Here is a 20147-nt window from a genome sequence, read left to right on the forward strand (position 1 = left end):
TGGCCCGATTGGGTTGTGGGGGGGGTGGGTTCTGCTCGGATTCTCCAGGAGACAAAGAAGCTGACCTGCAAAGAGTTCCAGCAGGAGCCCCGCTCCCCCTCCCTCCCCCCCTCCCTTCCCAGTCCACGTGTCTCTATTGTCTGCTCCCGCTTCAGGGAAAGACACAGCCTCGGATGTGTCAAAACCACCCCCCACCCCAGCAGCAGGGAAATTAATTACTGGGCGATTTTCACTTCCTCTGGCAGCGCCCGCCTGAGCGAGGCACCGGAACAGGACCGGCTGAGCGGGGCAGGCGCCGGCATGGAGGAGTGGCTCCCCCCCACCAGTCTGGGAAAAGAAAGTTGAACCCCAAACGCAGTAGGAGGCTTCCCAGTGGGGAGCTGAGCTGGCGTGGGGGGACGACTTCCCCTACTCAAAGCCGAGTGTCCACATCGGCCACTTCAGAATTGAGGGCGAGGGAGAGGACCGGAGGCAGGAAGGTCACCACTGGCGACTGACACTTTTTTTTCTCTGCACCCGTCCTCTGTGTCCCCATGTGCCTGGACCCCACCGGCTTGGTCGGCTCTCCCTCCCCTCCCCTGGGCTTCTGCCCCCCTCGCGCACTTTTCCTTTCTTTGCGACGCTGGAGGGCTTTCTGTGTGTCTGGGTCTCTCTCTGTCTCCCGCGGGTGTGTGAGTGTATGGTGCTACTTCGCTCCATCTCCGTCCTTCCGTTTCTCTTGTGTCTCTCTGTCCTCATCTTGGTCTCTCTGCTTCTATTGCTACCTCTTCGGCGCGTGTCTCTCTTTCTCTGCATGTCTCTTTCTGTCTTTCTCCGCGGATGCCCCCTCCATCCTCTCTCTCTTCCCCCCCACCCCGTACACACTCCTCTCTCTCTGTCCCCGCGCCTTTCTCGCCCTCACTTTCTCCCCTCCTGCCTGCCCGCTGCTCCCTGCGCCTGGCCTGCCCCCACCGCCGCCGGTTCAGGGGAACGTGTGCGGAGCGATTGTCCTGGGGGACATTTGATGGATTAGAGCGCTGAACAGTTCCATTGCTAGGGGACCACCTGATCTCCTCCAGCTTGCGTCCCATATAAAGCCGGCAGCCGGAGTGCTGAGCACAGCTCCAGCGATCGCCTGTCTGCGCGCCGCCGCCGCCGCCAAGCCCGAGCCGGGCGGCTGCCACTGGGGCCGGCTCGGCGCTGCTGTCCGCCCGCCCGCCCGCCCGCTGGGAGCTGTCCAGTGCTGAAACCCCGCGCAGACAGCCAATCGCGCCCCGCTGGCCGCCTCCCCCCACCGGGGCCCCACGCAAGTGCCACCGCCGAGCCCCGCGCCAGTCGCAACATGCCGCGCTCCTTCCTGGTAAAGAAGATCAAAGGGGATGGCTTCCAGTGCAGCGGGGTGCCAGCCCCCACTTATCACCCTTTGGAGACCGCCTACGTGCTGCCTGGCGCCCGAGGGCCGCCGGGGGACAACGGTGAGTGGGACCGGCGCGGGGGTGGAGGGGAGGGGGTTCGGGCCCTCACCAACTCGGGCTCCGAGGAGGGGTGCGCCGGCGGAGAGCCCCGAGAGGAGACTTCCCTGGCAGCGCGCGCCTCCCGGGCTTCCGGAGGGCCCGGCGGGCGGGGCAGGGGCTAGGTCCCTACAAAGGGAAAGTCGCGGGGTCGGCCCATTCCGAAGCCACGCGCCAGATCGGACTCTGAAAGTTGAGGCCCCAGAACGGGGCTAGAGTGAGGTGTGGTGAGAGAAAGGAGATAGAAGGGCGCCCGTGAAGGGCTAATGCTGGGGAGGCTAACGCACAAGGCAGTCCGAGGGTCCCCTCCCCCTGGCCGTGTGAAGGAACCGGCTACCCAAGTGTGCTCCCCTGGTGGGGAAGGTGCACGGACCCAGACTACCAATCTCTGGGGGGATGGGGGCTGGCTCCCAGGGGTAGCTGGGACGCCCTCCTTCCCTTCCACCCTGCTCCCCCTGGCGATGCCTGACAAGTGTTCTCAGGGCCCCTCTCTCGGCAACTCTTTTGTTACCCTCAGCCACATGCCTGCCAAAGGCTGGGCCTGTCCTGGGGACCCTGAAGAGCAGGAGATTTCTAGGAGGGGTTCCCCAAAAGTGACTCCTGGTCCCCTGGGCTGCAATCCCTCCCCACTCCAGCTTCTCACCTGCCTCCAGAACCAGCCCTGCTGCTCCTTCTAAGTCCCCCACCCCTGACACACTCCATCTCTTCTCAGAGCAAGTTCCCGCAGGGACAGGGGTTTGGGGGGCAAGAGAGGTCATTCAGGCCCAGAACAGGGTGATGCCGGAGGGTGTGGAGAGCCGCCGACTGCTTCTGCAGACCCATCGAAGGCGTCCCAAAAGCGTTCTCAGCCCCCATCGGGCGGGTGTCCGGAGAGGAGGCATTCTTTTGGCAATAAGAAATCTGACATCACATGTGGCATCAGCTTTGGGGGGTGCGTGTGTGTGTGTGTGTGTGTGTGTGTGAGAGAGAGAGAGAGAGAGAGAGAGAAGGGAAGAGAAAAGAGGAGAGAGAAAGAGGAGAGAGGAGAGGAGAGGAGAAAGGGCCAAGGATGAAGGGGAAGCTGGCCTGGCAAAGGCAGGAGCCCAGGAGAGTGGGCGCTCCCGCTTCGGGGATTTCCAAGCACTTCGCCCACATTCCATCACTCTGCCAAGCCAGGTAGCAAGAGGGCGCTGGGCAAAGGGCTCTGTGACCTCATCAAGGTCAAAGAAATTAGGGAGCGATCAGAAATACAGCTGTGGCCCCTCAGCCCCTGGCTCACCCACACAGCAGAGAGAACCAACCCCCTTTCTTGTTGCCCACATGCTCCTTATTCTACTGCCCTCTTTCCTTGATCCCAGGGCCTCTTGGGGTCCAGGACAGCAGCTCAGGGACATGGCTGGGCTTGGCTGAGTGCTGGCAGGACAGAGGGTGGACCTGGGGCTGTGCCAGGGCTGGGGAGTGCATGCTGGGGGCTGGGCAGAAACTGAAATGTGTGCCACACTGCAATGGGGATCCCTTAGGGGACTGACAGAAGCCTGGGGCTCCCACCCCTCCTCGAGGCGCCCACAGTTTTGCCCCAGGCCAGCTGAGGAAACCCAGAGAAGCCCAGAGACTTTCCCCACGCACAGCTGAAACTGCAGGCTGCTCCTCAGGGGGAGAGCAGGAGCGCCTCTCCTTGAATTCGGTCCAAAAAGGCTTCAGAAGGAGCCCCTGAGTGAATGGTGGGGGCAGGATTAGGCAGAGCCGTCAGCAGAGCTGTTCCTGTGGAGGTTCTACCAGACTGGACACCCTAGAACCACCCTTATCTTTGGCCCTTTCCCCAAAGGGCTCCAGACCAGCTCCCTGACCACAGGGGAATCCCAAAACTGTCCCCGCAGTCTGACCCCTGGCCTGAAACTCTGGGAGGCCTGGGCTCTAGATCTCCAGCTTGCTGTGTGACCTTGGGCAACCGCCTTCCATCCTCTGGCCCTCTGTCTCCCCAGCAGTAAAAGAGTTTGCATAGCATGAACTGAGTATCTTTCCAACTCTGACAATCTCCGTTTCTCTGAAGGTCAAGTGTAATGTGGGAGGCCCTGGAGATGCCTGCATGAGGGTCTAAAAGAATGCATGGGGGCCATTGTCAGGGTTTTTGTAGGGCTCTATTTACCAACCAATGCCTGGCTGAGGGTGGCAGAGTTTCTAAGACCCAGCATTTTTCTTGGCCTCAGTCTTTGCAGGCTGCTCCGTGGTGAAGACAGGCACCCTGGCCCGGCTGCCTTGGCCCTGTCTGCAGTAGCCGGTCGGTGCCAGAGACCAAGCAGTGACCCTTCAGGCTGGGTATGACCAGGAAACACAGGGTCTGCCTTATCCTTTTTCAGGGGCCTCTCTCATCCCTGGGGTGTGGCTGGACTGGGCAGCTTGGGGCTCCCTCACTCCAGGGTTGGCAGGGGTGCTGGGGTCCTCAGAGAGCCTGCCAGCTCCCAGTGGTCCGTTGTCTGCTCTGCCGGAAATAACCTTGCTGAGCGTTTGAGGGAAGTGTGAAAAATTGCTGAGCTGACGTTTTTTCTCTCCCAGCGTGTGTAAGTGTGCTGGGTAAACAAGGAGAAAGAGAGGAGGGGGGAGGTGAGGAGAGGGAGGGAGGAGAGGAGGGAGGGAGGAGGATGGAGGGAGAGAGGGAGGGCCTGGGGCTGGAGATAGTTCCAGTTATTAGAACGATCCTCTTACCAGCCGTTCCTGCAGCAAGGGCTGCAGGGTCAGAAGGATGGTGGGAGGGGAGTGTGTGGGGCGGGGGTGGGGGAGGCAGGGGGCAGCCTGTGCAGGTGCAGGTCAAGGGAATCAAAGGCTCCTAACTGATGAAGATGCAAGACCCCATATGAAAGAGGTGTACCCCCAGCTCAGGGAATGCCTGGGAGTGCTGGAGAATTCCTGGAGGACTCCTACACACACACACACACACACACACACACACACACACACACACACAGCAGCGCTCTTCTTCGCTTCCCTACGCCGCTCCTTTTCAGCTTCCATGGGCTGGGCAGAGGATGCAGCAGGTGTGTCTGGCCTCCGGGCTCCCCCCAAACCACAGAGCCCATAAATAGGGGAGGGGCAGCCCCCAAACGGGGAAAGCTCCGCAGAGCTCCCCAAAGAAGGAAGACAGAGATCTAATTTCACCATCCTCTCCAATACGTGGCCTCTTTTCTCCTCCCCCTGACCCCCTCCCTCCTCCACTGTTTTCTGCCTCCTTGGAGCTTCCCTTCCCCTCCTCTCTCCTGGGTGATTCTGAGCACAGATTCAGTCTGTGGGTGAGATGCCAGCTCACATCCTCCTAACCCTTTCAGAAACTAGCCCTCCAATTCCACCAAGTGCCCCCTTCACAGGCCCGGGCTCCCTTAGGGGGTGGGCAGAATACCGTGGATGCTCACCATCCCAGAGAAGACTGCTGCCCACCCCTCTGCACAGCGGTGGTCTCTCTGGACCCCAGCTGAGTGTCTACCTTCTTCATACCTTATCTGTGAACCCCAGCTGGGCCCCAGGTCCCCCTGCCTCTGCACCCCTTGTTGGTCCTGCCCTCCTGCTCTTTCAGAGTGCATTCGACCCGAGCAGATGAGGGATCAATGCCAATCCAATAACGCAGTTGTCTGCCCTCCACCGCTACATTAAGTCTCCTCACTAGCAGGCCGAGGAAGCACTCCTACTTCTGCCCGAGGGCTTCTCTGGTTGACACATCACACCAGTGCCCACTTCCTCTCACTCCTCTGACGGCGCCAGGGAGTCGCTCTGGGCCAGGCCCCGGAGCCTGACTGGAAGGCCTCAGCCCATCCACCCCACACCTCAGAAAGTCCATCTGGGGAGCAAGGATCCAAAAGGGCTGCCCCAGTTCTGTGGCGGTGGGGCACAGAGAAGGTTGGGGAAGTGCCCAGTGACACACAGCAGGCCCCTCTGAGTCTTCTTTAACCATGACTTTCCCTGGCATCTCGGTCTTGATCTGGGTCCACGGTCCAGATTAGAGACATGTTGGAAATCCAGGTCCAATGTCTAGCCCACCGTCTGGTCCAACATCGAGGTCCAGAGCTGAGGTCCAGGTCCCATGTCCACACCCAACGTCCATACCCCACCCCAGGTCTAGGACTGGGTCTACGGTCTAGGTCCAGGGTCAGCGTCTGAAATTATAGGTCCAGTCCAAGATTCAGAACAAATCCATGTCTAAGTTCAAGTTTCAACATCTGGAATCAGGTCCAGGTCAATGTTCAGGATCCAGGTCCAATGTTTAGTCCAAGGTTATGTCCAGGTCCATTCTCGAGTCTGGCTAATGTGGCTTTGGACTAATCTTCCCTACCCCAGCCTCAGTTTCCCTCCCATTAAATCAAGCAGTTGAACTTGATCTCTTTCAGCACTGACTTTCTAGGGATCCAGAGATCTGATTTTCCTAAGAATTAGTCAGCGGGAGTATGGAACAACAAGGCCCATGTGGAATATGGAATTTGGGGACCATGGTCCACCCTAAAGCCTGGGATCATAAGGGGTCCAATAAGGGGTCCAAGCAGAGCCTCCACTCTTTGGACGGTCTTGGCCTGTGGTTCCCAAGGGAGGGCAGGAGAGGACACCGAGTCCCTATGTCACGGCCCAGTGATTGATGTGTCCCAAAGACCCCCCCACGCGAGCACACACGTGCACACTCACACTCCAGGCCAGAGGCAATGAGCACACGGGGGCATTGGCCCTGACCTACAGGGGCAAACCGAGGGCCAGGGAGGGCCCACGACTTGCCCGAGGTCACAAGGGCACTAGTGGTGGGCCCTGTCCCACCTCCCAAGCGGGTGCTTCACCCACACTGAAGGGGCACCCACAGCCTGCAGGCCTCTGGTGGGCGTGGCGAGACACTGAGAGATGAGGCCCCTGAGCTCCTGGCCTCCGTGTCCCAGCTGTGGTCTCCCCTGGAGTGGCCACTGCCAGCCACTGAGCGGGAAGGGAGGTTGAAATGAGCTCTCTGACTGCACCTGTCTGGGGCAGAGAGCGGGTAGGGCAGGAAGAGAGGGCCTGGATAGTCAGCACACAGTGTGCACGACACCTGGTCTCCAGTAGGAGGCCCAGAAACGGCCCATGAAAGACCCCCTGAGGGAGCGGGAGGAAAGACCCTCAGCCACCCACTCCTACCTCCAGACCCCTTGGAAAATCTTTCCTATTGATTCCTGCAGAGCTGTGGACCTCCCTGTGGGCCATAGGAACTGGGTCACAGCCAGGAAAAAACAGAATGTGGGGGATTTCAGAAGGTGGGGGTGGGCCCTGGAACCCTTTAGACACTCCCTGTGTCTGGGTCAAGGGTCATGAGCACCACACCCTACAGCCCTGGTCAGGTTGGACCAAACCTCACTCTGCCTCTGCTCATCTGGACTCAGAGACCCCTCCCCAGTGGGCAGGTACACCAGCTGCCAGGCCCTTGGAGGAGGTGGGTGTCGTTTCTGGTCCAGTGCCCAGGGAACCACTCACAAAGATGCTATAATAAGGGGAGGGGGAGGTACCAGCCCCTTCGCCCAGCTCTGTGAGCAGACAGGAGAAACTATTTTTAACCCGCTTTGCTGCTGACAGACCTGGCTTTCTGCTCAGCTGGCTGGAGCTGATTCTCGAGGCCCGAGGCCCTGGCACAGCAAGAAGCAGCTCTAAATATACCCAGGCAGCAGCCCCTCCAGCCCCCACCACCAAGTGGGGCTAGGCCCTCCTCAGGAAACTGGGCCACCTGGGAAGCTGGCCCACCACCCAGCCCTCTCAGTGTCTGCCCATCTCAAGTCAGGCAAGTGGGACTGAGGCCAGAAAACTCCCTGGTGGAAGTTTCGGACCCTGAGAATCTGGGAGGGACTGAAAAAAGGAGCTCTGGACTGGGAGGCAGGAGCTCTGACGTCAATCTGCTTTGTGATGGAGGTGGGCCAGGGCCCCTCTCTGGGCCTCAGTGTCTGCAGAACCAGGACCCCAGAAAAAGTGCCCATCGTGCTCCCTAAGACACAAGCTAATTAAAGCTCTGAAGGGGGGACCTCGTATACAGGAAGTGCTCATAGTGCCAATCATCACTTTTATTAATTATTTACAAAAATTCACAAGGGCTGCAGCATCTTCTGGAACAGCTTCTCCCCACCCTGAACACCCCATCATCCCCTCAGATGCAGGCCAGCTGGTGGATATTATTTGAAGAAATCTACCACCCTGCTAATTAGAAAAATCTTTCCTCCCCCAGCCAGTCTCCATGCCTGCTCAGGTGTTTGGGGGGAAAAAACCCACAGGCTTCAGAGGGTTTCAACCCCAACACCTCCTCTGATAACCTTGGGCGAGTCCTCTCCCCTCTCTGGGCCTCTGGGCTTATTAGTGCAGCGTTCGGCCCCCAGTGCCGGGAGGGGTGCACAGGGAGCTGGAGCATTAGCGATCCTGGCTGTAGTGCTGGGAGATTCCCCCACACGCATTCCCACGGGTCCGAGAGCAGGAGGAGACAGAGTCTGAGAGGGTCCTGCACCCTAATTCTGATGAAATCCCCTTCCCACCACTCCTCTGGGTGCGGGGCTTTTGAAAAAATGGACTCTGGACCTCCAATCTGAACTATCGAGACCCTTAGGGAAAACCAGAAGTCATTCTCAGGTGACATGTACACGACATCTCCCCATCACCCCACCCGGCAGGGATGGCTCTGGTTCCTACCCTAAACTGGGGGCGTTTGAGCCCGGAGAAGCTTCGTGACCTGGTGGAGGTCAAAGATCTAGGGTATGAGTACAAGGGCCAGGATGGAAGCCAGGTCTCTTCTCTCTGGGTCTCTGGGCTTCCCTGCCTCTCTGAGGACCCAAACAAGAGAGCCCTGTCCCACTCTGTCAGCTGAGGGACAGCAGCTCAGCCTTCTATAGTCACCTGTGAGGCAGAGAGGGGCACCCAAAACCCATCCGGGTTCCATGTACAGAGTTAAAACATGGCTTATAGTGTCCTAAAGAATTCTCCAGAGCTGAGGCCCCGACAGGTAAGGTGCTTTGGGCAAGGCCGCCCAGCGACCCTGGGCGTGTTGCTTAACTACCAGGTGCTCAAGACATTCATGTGTCTCCTGCTCTCTGGCCAATTGGAAGGATGTCACCAGGAAATTAAGGGATAATAATAATGATAATAACAGCTTGAGAGGCTATTGTATGCCAGGCATTGTACTGAGGACTTTACATGCACTAATCCATTCACTCCTATTACAAGCTTCCTTACACAGAGGTGACATAAAAAGGTTAAAGAACTTGCCAGAGGTCACTACGCTAAGGAGAAGTCAGTGGATCTGAGCAGAGTGAGATGGAGATGATGGGGTAGGGGGATGAGGGACAAGACCACGGCATCACTGAAGAAGCTATTCAGCACCAGGCAGAAGGAGTCTTCAGAGCATCTCAGTCACCCTTAATCCATAGAGACCAGGTCCAGGGAGGCGAAATGACCTAGCCAGGCTCACAAAGCAAGTTAGACTACCTCCTTCTAATAGCCCCACTCCATCCCACAGCCCATGCCAAACTCCACAACTGCTGGGCATCAGGTGTGGCCCCACGAGTTCCTGTCTCAAAGGCAATTCCACACCTCTTCTTACGTAGATGAACAACCTTTCTGGAAGGTACCCCTATTTCTATATAAACTCCCAGAGACAGGAGTAAGATGCTGTAGTGCTGCCAGCCACCACCAGAGGGCGCTGTGGGTAGAGAGCATAGTTTGGGTGAGGACTGCCTGGTTCATTAAACTGTATTACCTTCCAGCCGTTTCCTGAACAAGAACATGAAGTAGAAATTACATATCCTGGGTGAGGAAACAGAGAGGAGCAGGAAGATGTGTCCAGGCAGATGCCAAGAAAACTGCAGCACAAAAACCCCTCTGGGGGGATCGTTATTATTACTTAACAATAACAGCCAACACGTCTTGTGGGTTTACAATGTGCCAGGCACTAAGTTGGAATCCTGACTCGAAATTACTAGCTGTGCAGCCCTGGGCATGTTCTTGAACTACTTGTGCCTCAGCTTCCTCATCTGCAACATGGTAGCAACCTTAGAGTCACACGGGTAAAATGCATCCCTGTGTGTGAGGCCCGTAAACAAGCGTCTGACACATAAGTACAGTGACAGTGTCGGTTATTATTTACTTTTCACTTACTGTTCACTCCTGGGCTCCTTCCTACAACTGTGTGAACTGGACCCCTTTATTATCCCTCGCTTTACAGCTAGGAAAGAAGGAGCAAAGAGAGATCGGGGAGTTGGTCCAAGATCGCACAGCTGGGAACAGTAAAGCTGGAACTCAACCCAGGCAGCCCGGCTCTGAAGTGTGCGCCTAACCCGCACGCCATCCTTCCTTCGCGACAGAACGTGCAGGGCACCGGTCGCCTACTCGGCCACGCCTACAGAGACTGCGTTCTATTCCCATAACCAGTGAAAGGACCTGAGGCACAGAAAGATGCATGACTTCCTCAAGGACACCCAGCTAGAACCTGTGTAGGGAATCGAGTCACTCCCAAACCAGGCAGGCAGGACAGCCCGTAGCAGACCCAGCTGGGCTGGCCTGGCAAATCTTTATCACCCATTTCACAAACACCGAATGCCCACTAGCCCGACCCCTGGGTATAGGTAGTGAACATCCCAGCCTCCACCCCTTCCTGGGGGCCCTCCCAGTTTGGGAAACTGGGGAGCAACGCAGTGAGTTCTACGCCATGCTCCATCCCCTGAGCAAGTACCGCCACCACTCTGTACCTGTTTCCTTCTCTGTAATATAAGAATTTTTGTGATGGCTCAGTGAGGCAAGTGAGGGAAGTGAAGCACTCAGCCCAGAGCCTGGCACATCGTAAGTGCTTAATACATACAAGCTATGAGTATTACCACCAGTAATTACAATGGGAAGAATTACTGAAGGAGAAGGAGGGAGTCCGGGTAATTAACTCAGATATTAAACAACAAGTATTTAACTCAGTCTGACACAATAGTCCCTGAACGCTGGGGGCTTGAGTACTAGGCCTGACTCCTGGAGTGGGAGGTGGGAGACTCTCCAGACTGAAGGCAGGCAGGGGGGTGGGGAATGGGGTGCTGAGAGGCTGTGCAAGCCTCCCCCAATTAAAAAACTGGTACCACCACGGCCCTGTCGGCATCTGACCACAGAGCCCTTCCCTACTGAGGCCTCCACCCAGACCATCCCCAATCACATGCGTGTGCCGAGGGTCCTGTGCAAGCAGCGGAAAGGGTAGAGGTACAAATAAGGGTACATCCTGTCTTCAGGGTTGGCAGACAGTCTGCACAGATTGGCCCTCTGACCACACTAAATGCCAGATGACAGGCGAAGGGGGCCTAAACCCTACTGCTGTCTGGAGTCGGAGGACTGAATCCCCAGAGGCAGACATCAGAAGGCATCTAGTGAGGCAGGGAGCAAAGCAGGTTCCAGAGTAAGGACACTGCAAGGAAGTCCCCTTCCTGGAGCACCTGTTATATGCCACTCACTTGACCTGAAATCCCCCAGCAGCCCCCGGTGGCGGTGGGGCGGGGAGGTGTTGTCCACCAGGTGTGTGATCCATTCAGGCAACATCTACCCATCGCCCACCTCTTCTGAGCCAGGCACAGGCTGGGCACAGGGATCTGCCCCAGGGAAGCTGGGCCTGTCGAGGGAGGCAGACAATTAAATAATCTTCAGTGAAATCACTGTTTCAAGCAAGTAAAATGCACAATTATGATAGCTAATATTTATATAGCAATTACTGTGTGCTCCCTTTCTCTCTTTCTCAATTTCCTTACATGGGAAACGGGGATTATAATGAAAGCTACTTGGTAGGGTCTGTAACCATTAAATGAGCCAACATGGGGAAAGTGTGGAGGGAGAACCTGGAGCACAATAAGAGCTTAATACGCGGTACTGCTCATCACTTCACCAAGTGTTTCCAAAACCCTGGGAAGGAGTGCCCAATTACAAGCTCTATTTTACAGATGTGGAAACAGGTTCAGAGAAGCTGCAGAACTAGAACAGTAGAACGATGTCAGAATAGGGAAGGCATGAGCTTTGGCGTCAGGGTGCCGAGGTCTGAGTCCTGGCTCCATCCTTTACCAGCGGTGAGCTGAGGCTCCGTGTGCCTCAGTTTCTCTATTTGTAAAGTGGGTGCAATAAAAATAAGACCTTCACGGTATGACTGTAAGCACTTGACAAGCTGGGGAAAACGAGCCCACTAGAACAGGGCGGGGACACTGCTCCAGGAGAGTGGGTGGGGATTACTTTGCAGTCCATGCAGAAAGGATTTGAACCCACGCAGCCTGACACCAAGAGCAGGCACCAAAGATGCCCCACCACGGCCTTACCAGCAGCCATCATCTTCCAAGAGCTGGAGGGCCTGGGGAGAGATCCGCCCCAAGGGGGAAGCCCTCTTCCGCGCCTCACCTTCCTCCTGCTCCCTTCTCGCCCCTCCAGGTTACGCCCCGCATTGCCTTCCTCCCAGCAGCTACGATGTGGACCAGAAGCCAGGCCTGGAGCTGGCGCCGGTCGAGCCTCCGTACCCGCCGGCGGCGCCAGAAGAGTACAGCGACCCCGAAAGCCCGCAGTCCAGCCTGTCGGCGCGCTACTTTCGCGGGGAGGCGGCCGTGACCGACAGCTACTCCATGGACGCCTTCTTCATCTCAGACGGGCGCTCTCGGCGACGGCGGGGCGGGGGCGGCGGGGACGCGGGGAGTGCGGGAGACGCCGCGAGCGCCGGGGGGCGCGCGGGGCGCGCGGGGGCGCCTGCGGGCGGTGGGCACCGGCACGCGTGCGCCGAGTGCGGCAAGACCTATGCCACGTCCTCGAACCTGAGCCGCCACAAGCAGACGCACCGCAGCCTGGACAGCCAGCAGGCGCGCAAGTGCCCGACCTGCGGCAAGGCGTACGTGTCCATGCCCGCGCTGGCCATGCACGTGCTCACGCACAACCTGCGCCACAAGTGCGGCGTGTGCGGCAAGGCCTTCTCGCGGCCCTGGCTGCTGCAGGGCCACATGCGCTCGCACACGGGCGAGAAGCCCTTCGGCTGCGCGCACTGCGGCAAGGCCTTCGCCGACCGCTCCAACCTGCGCGCTCACATGCAGACGCACTCGGCCTTCAAGCATTACCGCTGTCGCCAGTGCGACAAGAGCTTCGCGCTCAAGTCCTACCTCCACAAGCACTGCGAGGCCGCCTGCGTCAAGGGAGCCGAGCCGCCCCCGCCGCCCCCTGCGGGCCCCGCCAGCTGAGCCGGCCGCATCACCGCCGCGCCCGGAACTCGCTCGCTACGCGCCCCGGGCCCCCTACCTGTGCCCTCTCCAACCCCCAGCTGCGTTTCCCTGTCCACGACCCTCGTGGCGCCCCCTCTCCCAGCCCGGAACTTTTCTCTCCAGTCCCAAACCCACAATTCTCCTGGCACTGTCTTCCCCAGCGCGTCCCGACCCGTTCGCCCCTTCCGGCTCCCAACACTCGAACCTTGACCCCCCTGTCCGCCCCCTCAAGGCTCCCAACTCAGGCACCAGGTCCGCGCCCCTTCTGGGGCTCAGAGCCGGAATTCTCTCCCACCCAGACCCTGCGCCTTCCCCCCGTCCAGCCTTCAGACCTCCCCTCTCACTTCTCAGCTGAGGCGCCGTGGTCTCTCCTCCACTGGAGGCCCCAGGCTAAGGCTCAAACTTACCCTCGACTCTCACGCCCGCCGCCTGCCTTCGTTTTCCCGTCCACACTCGGACGCAGGGCCTGCAGCCTCTAAGCCACATTCCAGCGGCCGGCCATCCCTCGGGCCTCTTTGGAGAGTCTCTTTGTATGTGTCAGCCACCATCCCCGCCACACCTGGGCCTTAGGCCAGACGTTCACACACAGCCATCGCCCACCCACCCTCTTCCATCCCGGGGGTCTTTCCCAACCACCTCCCGCTCTCTCCAGACCCCCTCTTCCCTCTAGCATCTCTCGCCCCTCAGAGTTCTCCTGACTTGGGGCAGACTTCAGGGGCAGTTCAGGCTTCACCCCTAAAGAAACCCCTCTCTTACCCCGGACATGCTGTCCCTGGGTTTCCAGACTCAAGCTGCCCAATCCCGATTCTCTGAGCACTTTCCCTCCCTAGGACTGCAGGTACCCCTCCTTATTTGTTGCAGGGAGGTCTGGGGCACCTCACAAATGCCCGTGCCCCGTCCGTCTGCCCCCCCCCAGTTATTTATTTGTGTATTTATTTATTTATCTATCTATTTATTATCATATTTAGTCTCTTGTCCTCACCCAGGGACAGTCTGGCTTCCCCAGCTGGACTGGGAGGTCAGGGAGCCAGACAGGGAGAGGGACAGCAAGGCCATAGGGGGCTGTCCACCCCACCACACCCCACACCGTCTTGGGGAGTGCGAGCGCAGCCCCGCCCTCATCAGAGCCTGAACTCGCTGGGGAAGGAGGCACAAAAACGGGAGGCTGGCCCACCGACCCGAAGCTGGGGTGGGGGAGGCGTCAGGAGGTCCAGGCATGGGGCAGGCCCCCGCCCTCCTGAGCCTTCCACTCCCACTCCAGGGAGACCGGAGCGAGGAGCTTCCTTTTTTGTTTCCTGTTGATTCCTCTTCTCGAGGGACCCCCAGGTTCCAGGGACCGACTGAGCCCCGGACCCCGCTGGGGCCTCCCTCCCGCTTCGCTCCCCGGGAGGAACGCTCCCTCCCGGCCACGTCTATGCAACTCTCCCGGGCAGAGGGGCCGGGGCTGCCAGTCGCCCCCCGATGGCCGCCACTACCTCCCCAGCCGCGCTTTGGCATGCCCGGGCGAGGACCGAAGCACACACCTCCGCGCTTACGGGGCCGGCCCTCTCGGCTTTAAGCACACGCCTCTGCCCCACCACTAGGCGCCCACCTCGGGGACAGGAGTCCTGGAGTCTCCGACCCTCCCCCTCTGCCCCTAACCACAAAGGAGGGTGGAGACTGGAGGGGACCCTGGAGTAGGGCCACTTCTCTAGGGCTTCCTGGTTCCAGGTCCACCCCGGAAAGAAGGCGGCAGGGATGGGGGGAGGAAAAGGCGTCGCAGAAGCAATTACGGAGGGTGTTGACCCTGTACATAGGAACTTCCGACAGCAATAATTTTCCATGCATGCTAGCCTTCTGGCCATATTTTGTATGAGCGCTTGGCGCTCCCCCCTCCCTCCTACTCCCCATCTCCTGACCCAGACCCCCCATTCCTCCCTCATTTCCAGCAGTATTACTTGTAACGCAATTCAGGGATATTAAAGGGACTTTGGCCACTCATCAGCGCCTCTAGACCTGGTGATTGGGGCGGGGACAAGGGTGGGGTCGGGAATGTGCTGAGAGGAAGAGGGATTTTTTTTTCCTACTCCATTTCCATTCGCGTAGCCTGACCCGCCTGTAGCTGCCACCAGGGGTCGCACACATCTAGGGGTCCCGTGACGTCTACGGATCGCAGGCTTCCTCAGTCCTAAACAGTCCTCAAATACTGGGTCCACACTCAAGGAGTTCAAGAGCCGAATTAATAACCTAAGTGAATACAGCAGGCCGCCCGAATACACTGAGGAATGTGGAGCCAGTGACTACCGGGAAAGAATGCAGTACTCGGCTTGAAGGACCGTAATTCTAATCACGCCCGGCAGACAGACTGGGAGCCACCTTCGTCCCTGAACAACCAGCTCACAGCCCCTGCACTCTGTGTAAGCCCCAGCTTACAGCGCCTTCCTGCTCTGGCCAGAGGCCTCCTGGTCACACGAGCAGCAAAGGCATGCGTGCAAAAAAAGCTGACTTTGGCTGAAAGTTGTCCAAAAACACTGAACTGCCGCTAGAGGTCACGGGCTACCTGTTGTTAAGTGTTCAGGAGCCAGGACCAGTCCCCCTTCTGTACTAGCAGTCTTGGTGATCTCTCAAAACACAAACCCGCCCTTACCTCACTCAAAAACTGGGAGCCACCAACCCCAGGCCACTAAACCCCAGCCCCCCACACAGAGGCACTGAGCAGTGGGGCCTGCGCACTTCAAGAGGTGGCTGCCAGGCCGGCGGGGACAGGGGCTGGAGGGTGGCACCCATCTCGGGCTGCCTTTCCAGTTTCCTCCTTCTGTCCGCAGTGTACGCAACTTTGGGGCCCTTGTCCTGTGTACCTCTAGACCCTGGTGCCGGCCCGCCTTTCCCTTCGCACACTCTGCACAGGCAGCTGCACCCTGAGCTGGGCGCTGCGCGTCTCCAGCAATGACAGCAGTGTGGGAACCCCCACAAAGTTTCCACCGGGATTGTGTGTGTGGGGGGGTGAGGCACCCGCTGCCTTCCCTGGCCACCCACACGCAGTCTTCTGTGGCTACTACGCACCGCACCTGAGCAGCTGGTGCATCCATTCCATTTGTTTCCCATCCAGGAAACGGAACCCTGGCTCTGGCAGCATTTTACAACATCTCATTCCTGTATTAAATCTCTCTGAAGCGGTAAGTAGTTAACACAGGGAATTGGCTGCTGGAAAAGATTGTTGCAAGGGCTGAAGGCCCTCAGCTGGGCCCTGGCCCGCCCCACAGAACTGGCCCGTGAAGGGAGCCGCTGTCTGGCAGGAGGCTGCAGTCCCAAGTTCAAGAACCGCCCAGCAGGTGTGACCCAGGGATCCAGAAGCCCCTGCCACTGCCTCTGTAACTTCTCCCGGCGCTTACCTTCCAGGGTGTGGCTCACCCTGGAACAGTGTTACAAGGGAACTTAGCCCCTCCACCACCATCTGGCCAGTGGTAAGAGACAAGACAGTTAGAAAATGGCCCCTGCCCGCTTCGCCATCCAAACCCCACAGAAGCAATTCTAACTGGCAGAACCGAATTCGCTGTCCGTCTCCTTGCTGCAGGGAAGTCTGAGAAACGTAGTGTTAACTCTCCGACACACAATGTGGAAGGCACCCTGCAGGGAGATGGGAATGGACTATATCCGGCCCAGGTGTAGGTTCCCTCCTTGACTGGGAGCCATGCAATTTGGGGTCATCAGCTTGAGGGGTGGCCTTAACTGGTCCAAGAGTAATCTCATCCCCTATGGGTTGGGAAGTGGGGGTGTGACTCAATTTTAGCTAATTGGACTTAAGAAGTTTGCTGGAAGCTTACAGGGAATTTTGCTTCTTCCCCTCTCTTAAGAGAAAGGAGGCGAGTGAGGTCTCCTTCCCCCTGGACATAAACAAAGAAGCGTGTCATCTCATGACCACGAAGGGAACCAGCCTTGGCTGGTAGCACGGAGCTCACAACCTGGATGGCAGAGCAGAGAGACGGGAAAAGTGCACGTCCCGATGACGTCAGCCAGTCGTGGGAAAGGCCACCCTGAAACCCACTCAGTGCGCTGCCTCTGGACTTTGTGGTGAGTGACCCGAATGTCTTCACTGTGCGAGTCGGCCGAACCAGGGTGCTGCTGCCTGCAGCCCGGAGCACCTCAGCCAGAATATCAGTCCAGCTCGCTTTCCACAGTTCTCTCAAAGGTCTCCATGAAGCGACACTCTGGTTTTCCTCCAGCCTGCCTGGCTGCCCCACCCAGCCCGAACCGGAGAAAGGAAGCTACCCACTGTCCCTCCTCTGTTCTGGTCTGTGCTGCTCGAGGCCCTCGCCTAGACTCCTGTTCTCGCTGCACATTCCCATGATGTAATCTCATTACACCATGGCTTCCATTTCCAGCCACAGACAGATGACTCACAAATGTACACTTTCAATGCCAACCTCCTCTCTGAGCTGCAAATCCATATCTGCCTGCAGGCCGCCCCCACAGGAACGTCCCAGAGGCACCACAGGCCAGCCCCAGTCTGGAGCCACGATTTAATTCTCCTCCAGGGTTTCCCAGCTCCGGGAGCGGCACAAGCACCCATCTAGCCTTTCAGCCACGAGGTCCAGAAGTCCTCTCTCCCAGCCCTGTCTCCCCCACCCTCCCATCCAATCCATCCCCAGGTTCTGTTGATTTTTCCTCTCTGTCTTCTCAGTCTCCAGCCCAGTCCGTACCTGCCACCATCTCTTACCTGGACAAATGGACCAGCCTTCTCACTGGCCTCCCCAGGCCCATTTCGCCTCCCACACCTTCCATCCTCCCTCCAGAGCGGCCACAGGAGATCTTTTTAAAAATGCAGATCTTATCAAGTGACTTCTATCTCTATTCTCTGCTCAAAATACTTCCATGACTTCGCACGGTGTGTGGGGAAAGTGGAACTTGTTTAGGGCAGCTTCGAAGCCCGACCTGGTCTAGCTCCTTCCATCAGTCCAGCTGAATTTTCGACCAGTGCTCTCGGCTCTTTGAGTTCCTGCTGCCTCTTTTCAGCAAGGTTGCTCCCTCCTGCCACAGGGCCTTTGCACAAGCTGCTCTCCCCACTAGTAACGTGCTCCACCTGCAGTGCCCCGTCGTCACCACCCTTCATCTCCCAGCTGGGCGGTCACTTCCTTGGGAACTACATGCTGTTTATTCTCAACACCTACATCCATGTACACCTTTCCATCGATCAGCGTGATTGTTTGGTCGCCTCTGTCTCCCCCACTAGACTGTAAGTTTCACGAGGCAGACACTGAAGCGTCTTTTTGCTCATCATTAAACCCCCTGGGTCTAGCACAGCAGCCCAGCCAAGAGCAGATGACCAGTAATTATTTTTTAATAAACAACATATATTTAAGTGATAATCAACTATGGTTCTTTGTGCTTTTTTAAAAAAAGTTTCTGTCCCTAATGGCCATGGCTGATCGGTTCAGATGTGGTCATCTGACTAGAACTCGGAAATTTTCTGTCTTCCTTTCTCTGAGTCATTAGACTCATAACTTGAGAGCTGTGGCTTAGATTGACAGCTACTTATCCATCTCCGCTGTCTCCTTCCTTAGTAAAACAACTCCAATTTTAGCTGAGCATGCGCTTCATATCCCAGCTGCCCTTGCAGCCAGGGGTGGCTATGTGACCAAATTCTGGCCAATGACTTGCAGGGGAAAGTATTCTGTGAAACTCGAGAGACAGCCTTCTAAAAAGGAGGAGGTCGTCTGTCCTTTTGCCTTTCCATTTCTCCGCCTCCTTCCAGGCTGGCACGTCAGCGGCGATCTTGAACCAGAAGGTGGCCCTGAGAACGAAACCCTGCTCTAAAATGATGGAGCACCCAGAGTGAAAGGGCCCACGCCCCTGGTGACTGCGGAGCAGCCGCCCCAGCCCTGAGGCCCTGCTTCACCCCCCAGGAAAGGGAGTAGCCGAGTGTCCCCACTTTCATTAAACGAATTCACAGTGGCTTTCTTCACTTGCAAACCAGAGTCCTGGCTAACACATCGAGGCTAGTCTAGACGGGCAGCCAGGAGAGATCTATTCACACGGCGGTGGCCGACCTGCAGCCCTCAGGCCGCACGCAGCCCAGCATGGCTGTGAGTGGGGCCCAACACAAAATCTCAAATCTACGTAAAACACCATGAGATGTACTTGTGATTACACCTCACAATGTATTTCATGTGTGACCCAAGACAACTCTCCTTCTTCCAGTGTGGCCCAGAGACGCCAAAAGGTGTGTTACATCCAACACACCCCTGAATGTAATCAAGCCATTCCCACTCACTGAGCACTTACGATGCGCAGGGCAGTGTTCTGGGCACTTTCTTTTCATTCTCCCAACAACCCCACAAATGAGGTGCCATGTTATAGCCCGTGTGCAGGTGAGGAGACCGGGGCACAGACAGGTGACCGGCCCAAGGTCACACAGCTAGTAAGATGCATGCGATTTTAACCCAGGCAAGATACAGAACTGTTGGGATGACCTGTGACATTCCCCCTCTGCCCTGGTTTTGGTTCCCCGATAGCAGCCCGAGACTTGAGTGCGGGTGTCTACTTGGGAGGTGGTCCCAGGAAGCAGGAGTGAGGGGGTGGGAAGGAGACAGAGGGTGTGTTAGTGAGGCTGCTGCTGCAACGCCAGGACTGGGCCCCATGGTCTCTGAGAGGGGTCCAGAGGGGTCCGAACAGCCTGGAACGTCCACCTGAGACAACGGGGACCGGCCTTTCCTCATCAGCTCCTGCCTCCATTGGTGCACACCCTGGCACCTCTGGGATGCACTGGCCTATGGACAGAGTCCCCTCGGGGATGGGAAAGGTGGGGACACAGGAGACTTGGGTGGGGGAAATGGGCAGCGCTGGGTGAGCCCTGGCTTGCATAAACCTTCCCACCACCACGTAGGCTGAAACCAAAGGTGGGCCAAGGGGACCTGTCCTTGACACCCAGGCCTTTGCTCCACCCCTTCCTTACCACCATTTTAGACACCCGCCCATCACTTAGCCCATCCAGGTGCTTCAGAAGAGGCTGGCTCCTGTGTTTATGGCTGACTGGCCTCCTCCACGCCGATCTCAGTGGACTGGCAGGTCCCAGCACCCATGTTTAAGCAGCTGAGCACAGAGTTAGTCCCCGGAGAATGTTAGTCCCGGGTGGTCATGTGACTCAAGCTAGCCCAGTCAGACCGAGGAGAAAAGCTTTAATTCCATCATCGCTGGGGACAGGTTCTCTTTCTTTTCTCCTGGATGCGAACTGCCATGGACTGAACATCTGCGTCCCGTAAAATTCACATGTTGAAATCCTAACCCTCTGGTACAGTGGTGTTTGGAGGTAGAGCTTTGGGGAGGTGATTCAGGTGATGAAGGTGAAGCCCTCATGAATGGGGTTAGTGCCCTTATAAGAGAAGACCCCAGAGACCTCTCCCTGCCCCCCTCCACCATGTGAAAACACGGCAAGAAGAACCAGGAAGTGGAACCTCACCAGACACCAAATCTGCTGGCATTT

At 57.6% G+C, this 20147-nt stretch overlaps 1 protein-coding gene across 1 annotated transcript; it reads left to right on the top strand.

Moving 5' to 3' along the window:
- The first annotated feature begins 1231 nt into the window (after positions 1-1231).
- SCRT2 (scratch family transcriptional repressor 2) lies at positions 1232-12667 on the top strand. The gene is made up of 2 exons (XM_037143159.2): positions 1232-1454; positions 11877-12667. The coding sequence occupies exons 1-2, from the start codon at positions 1322-1324 to the stop codon at positions 12665-12667; spliced, it is 924 nt and encodes a 307-aa protein (XP_036999054.2). The 5' UTR covers positions 1232-1321.
- Positions 12668-20147: the final 7480 nt, after the last annotated feature.

Source organism: Artibeus jamaicensis, unplaced genomic scaffold, assembly GCF_021234435.1.
Source record: "Artibeus jamaicensis isolate MK-2021 breed Jamaican fruit bat unplaced genomic scaffold, CSHL_Jam_final contig_685, whole genome shotgun sequence".
NCBI lineage: Eukaryota > Metazoa > Chordata > Mammalia > Chiroptera > Phyllostomidae > Artibeus > Artibeus jamaicensis.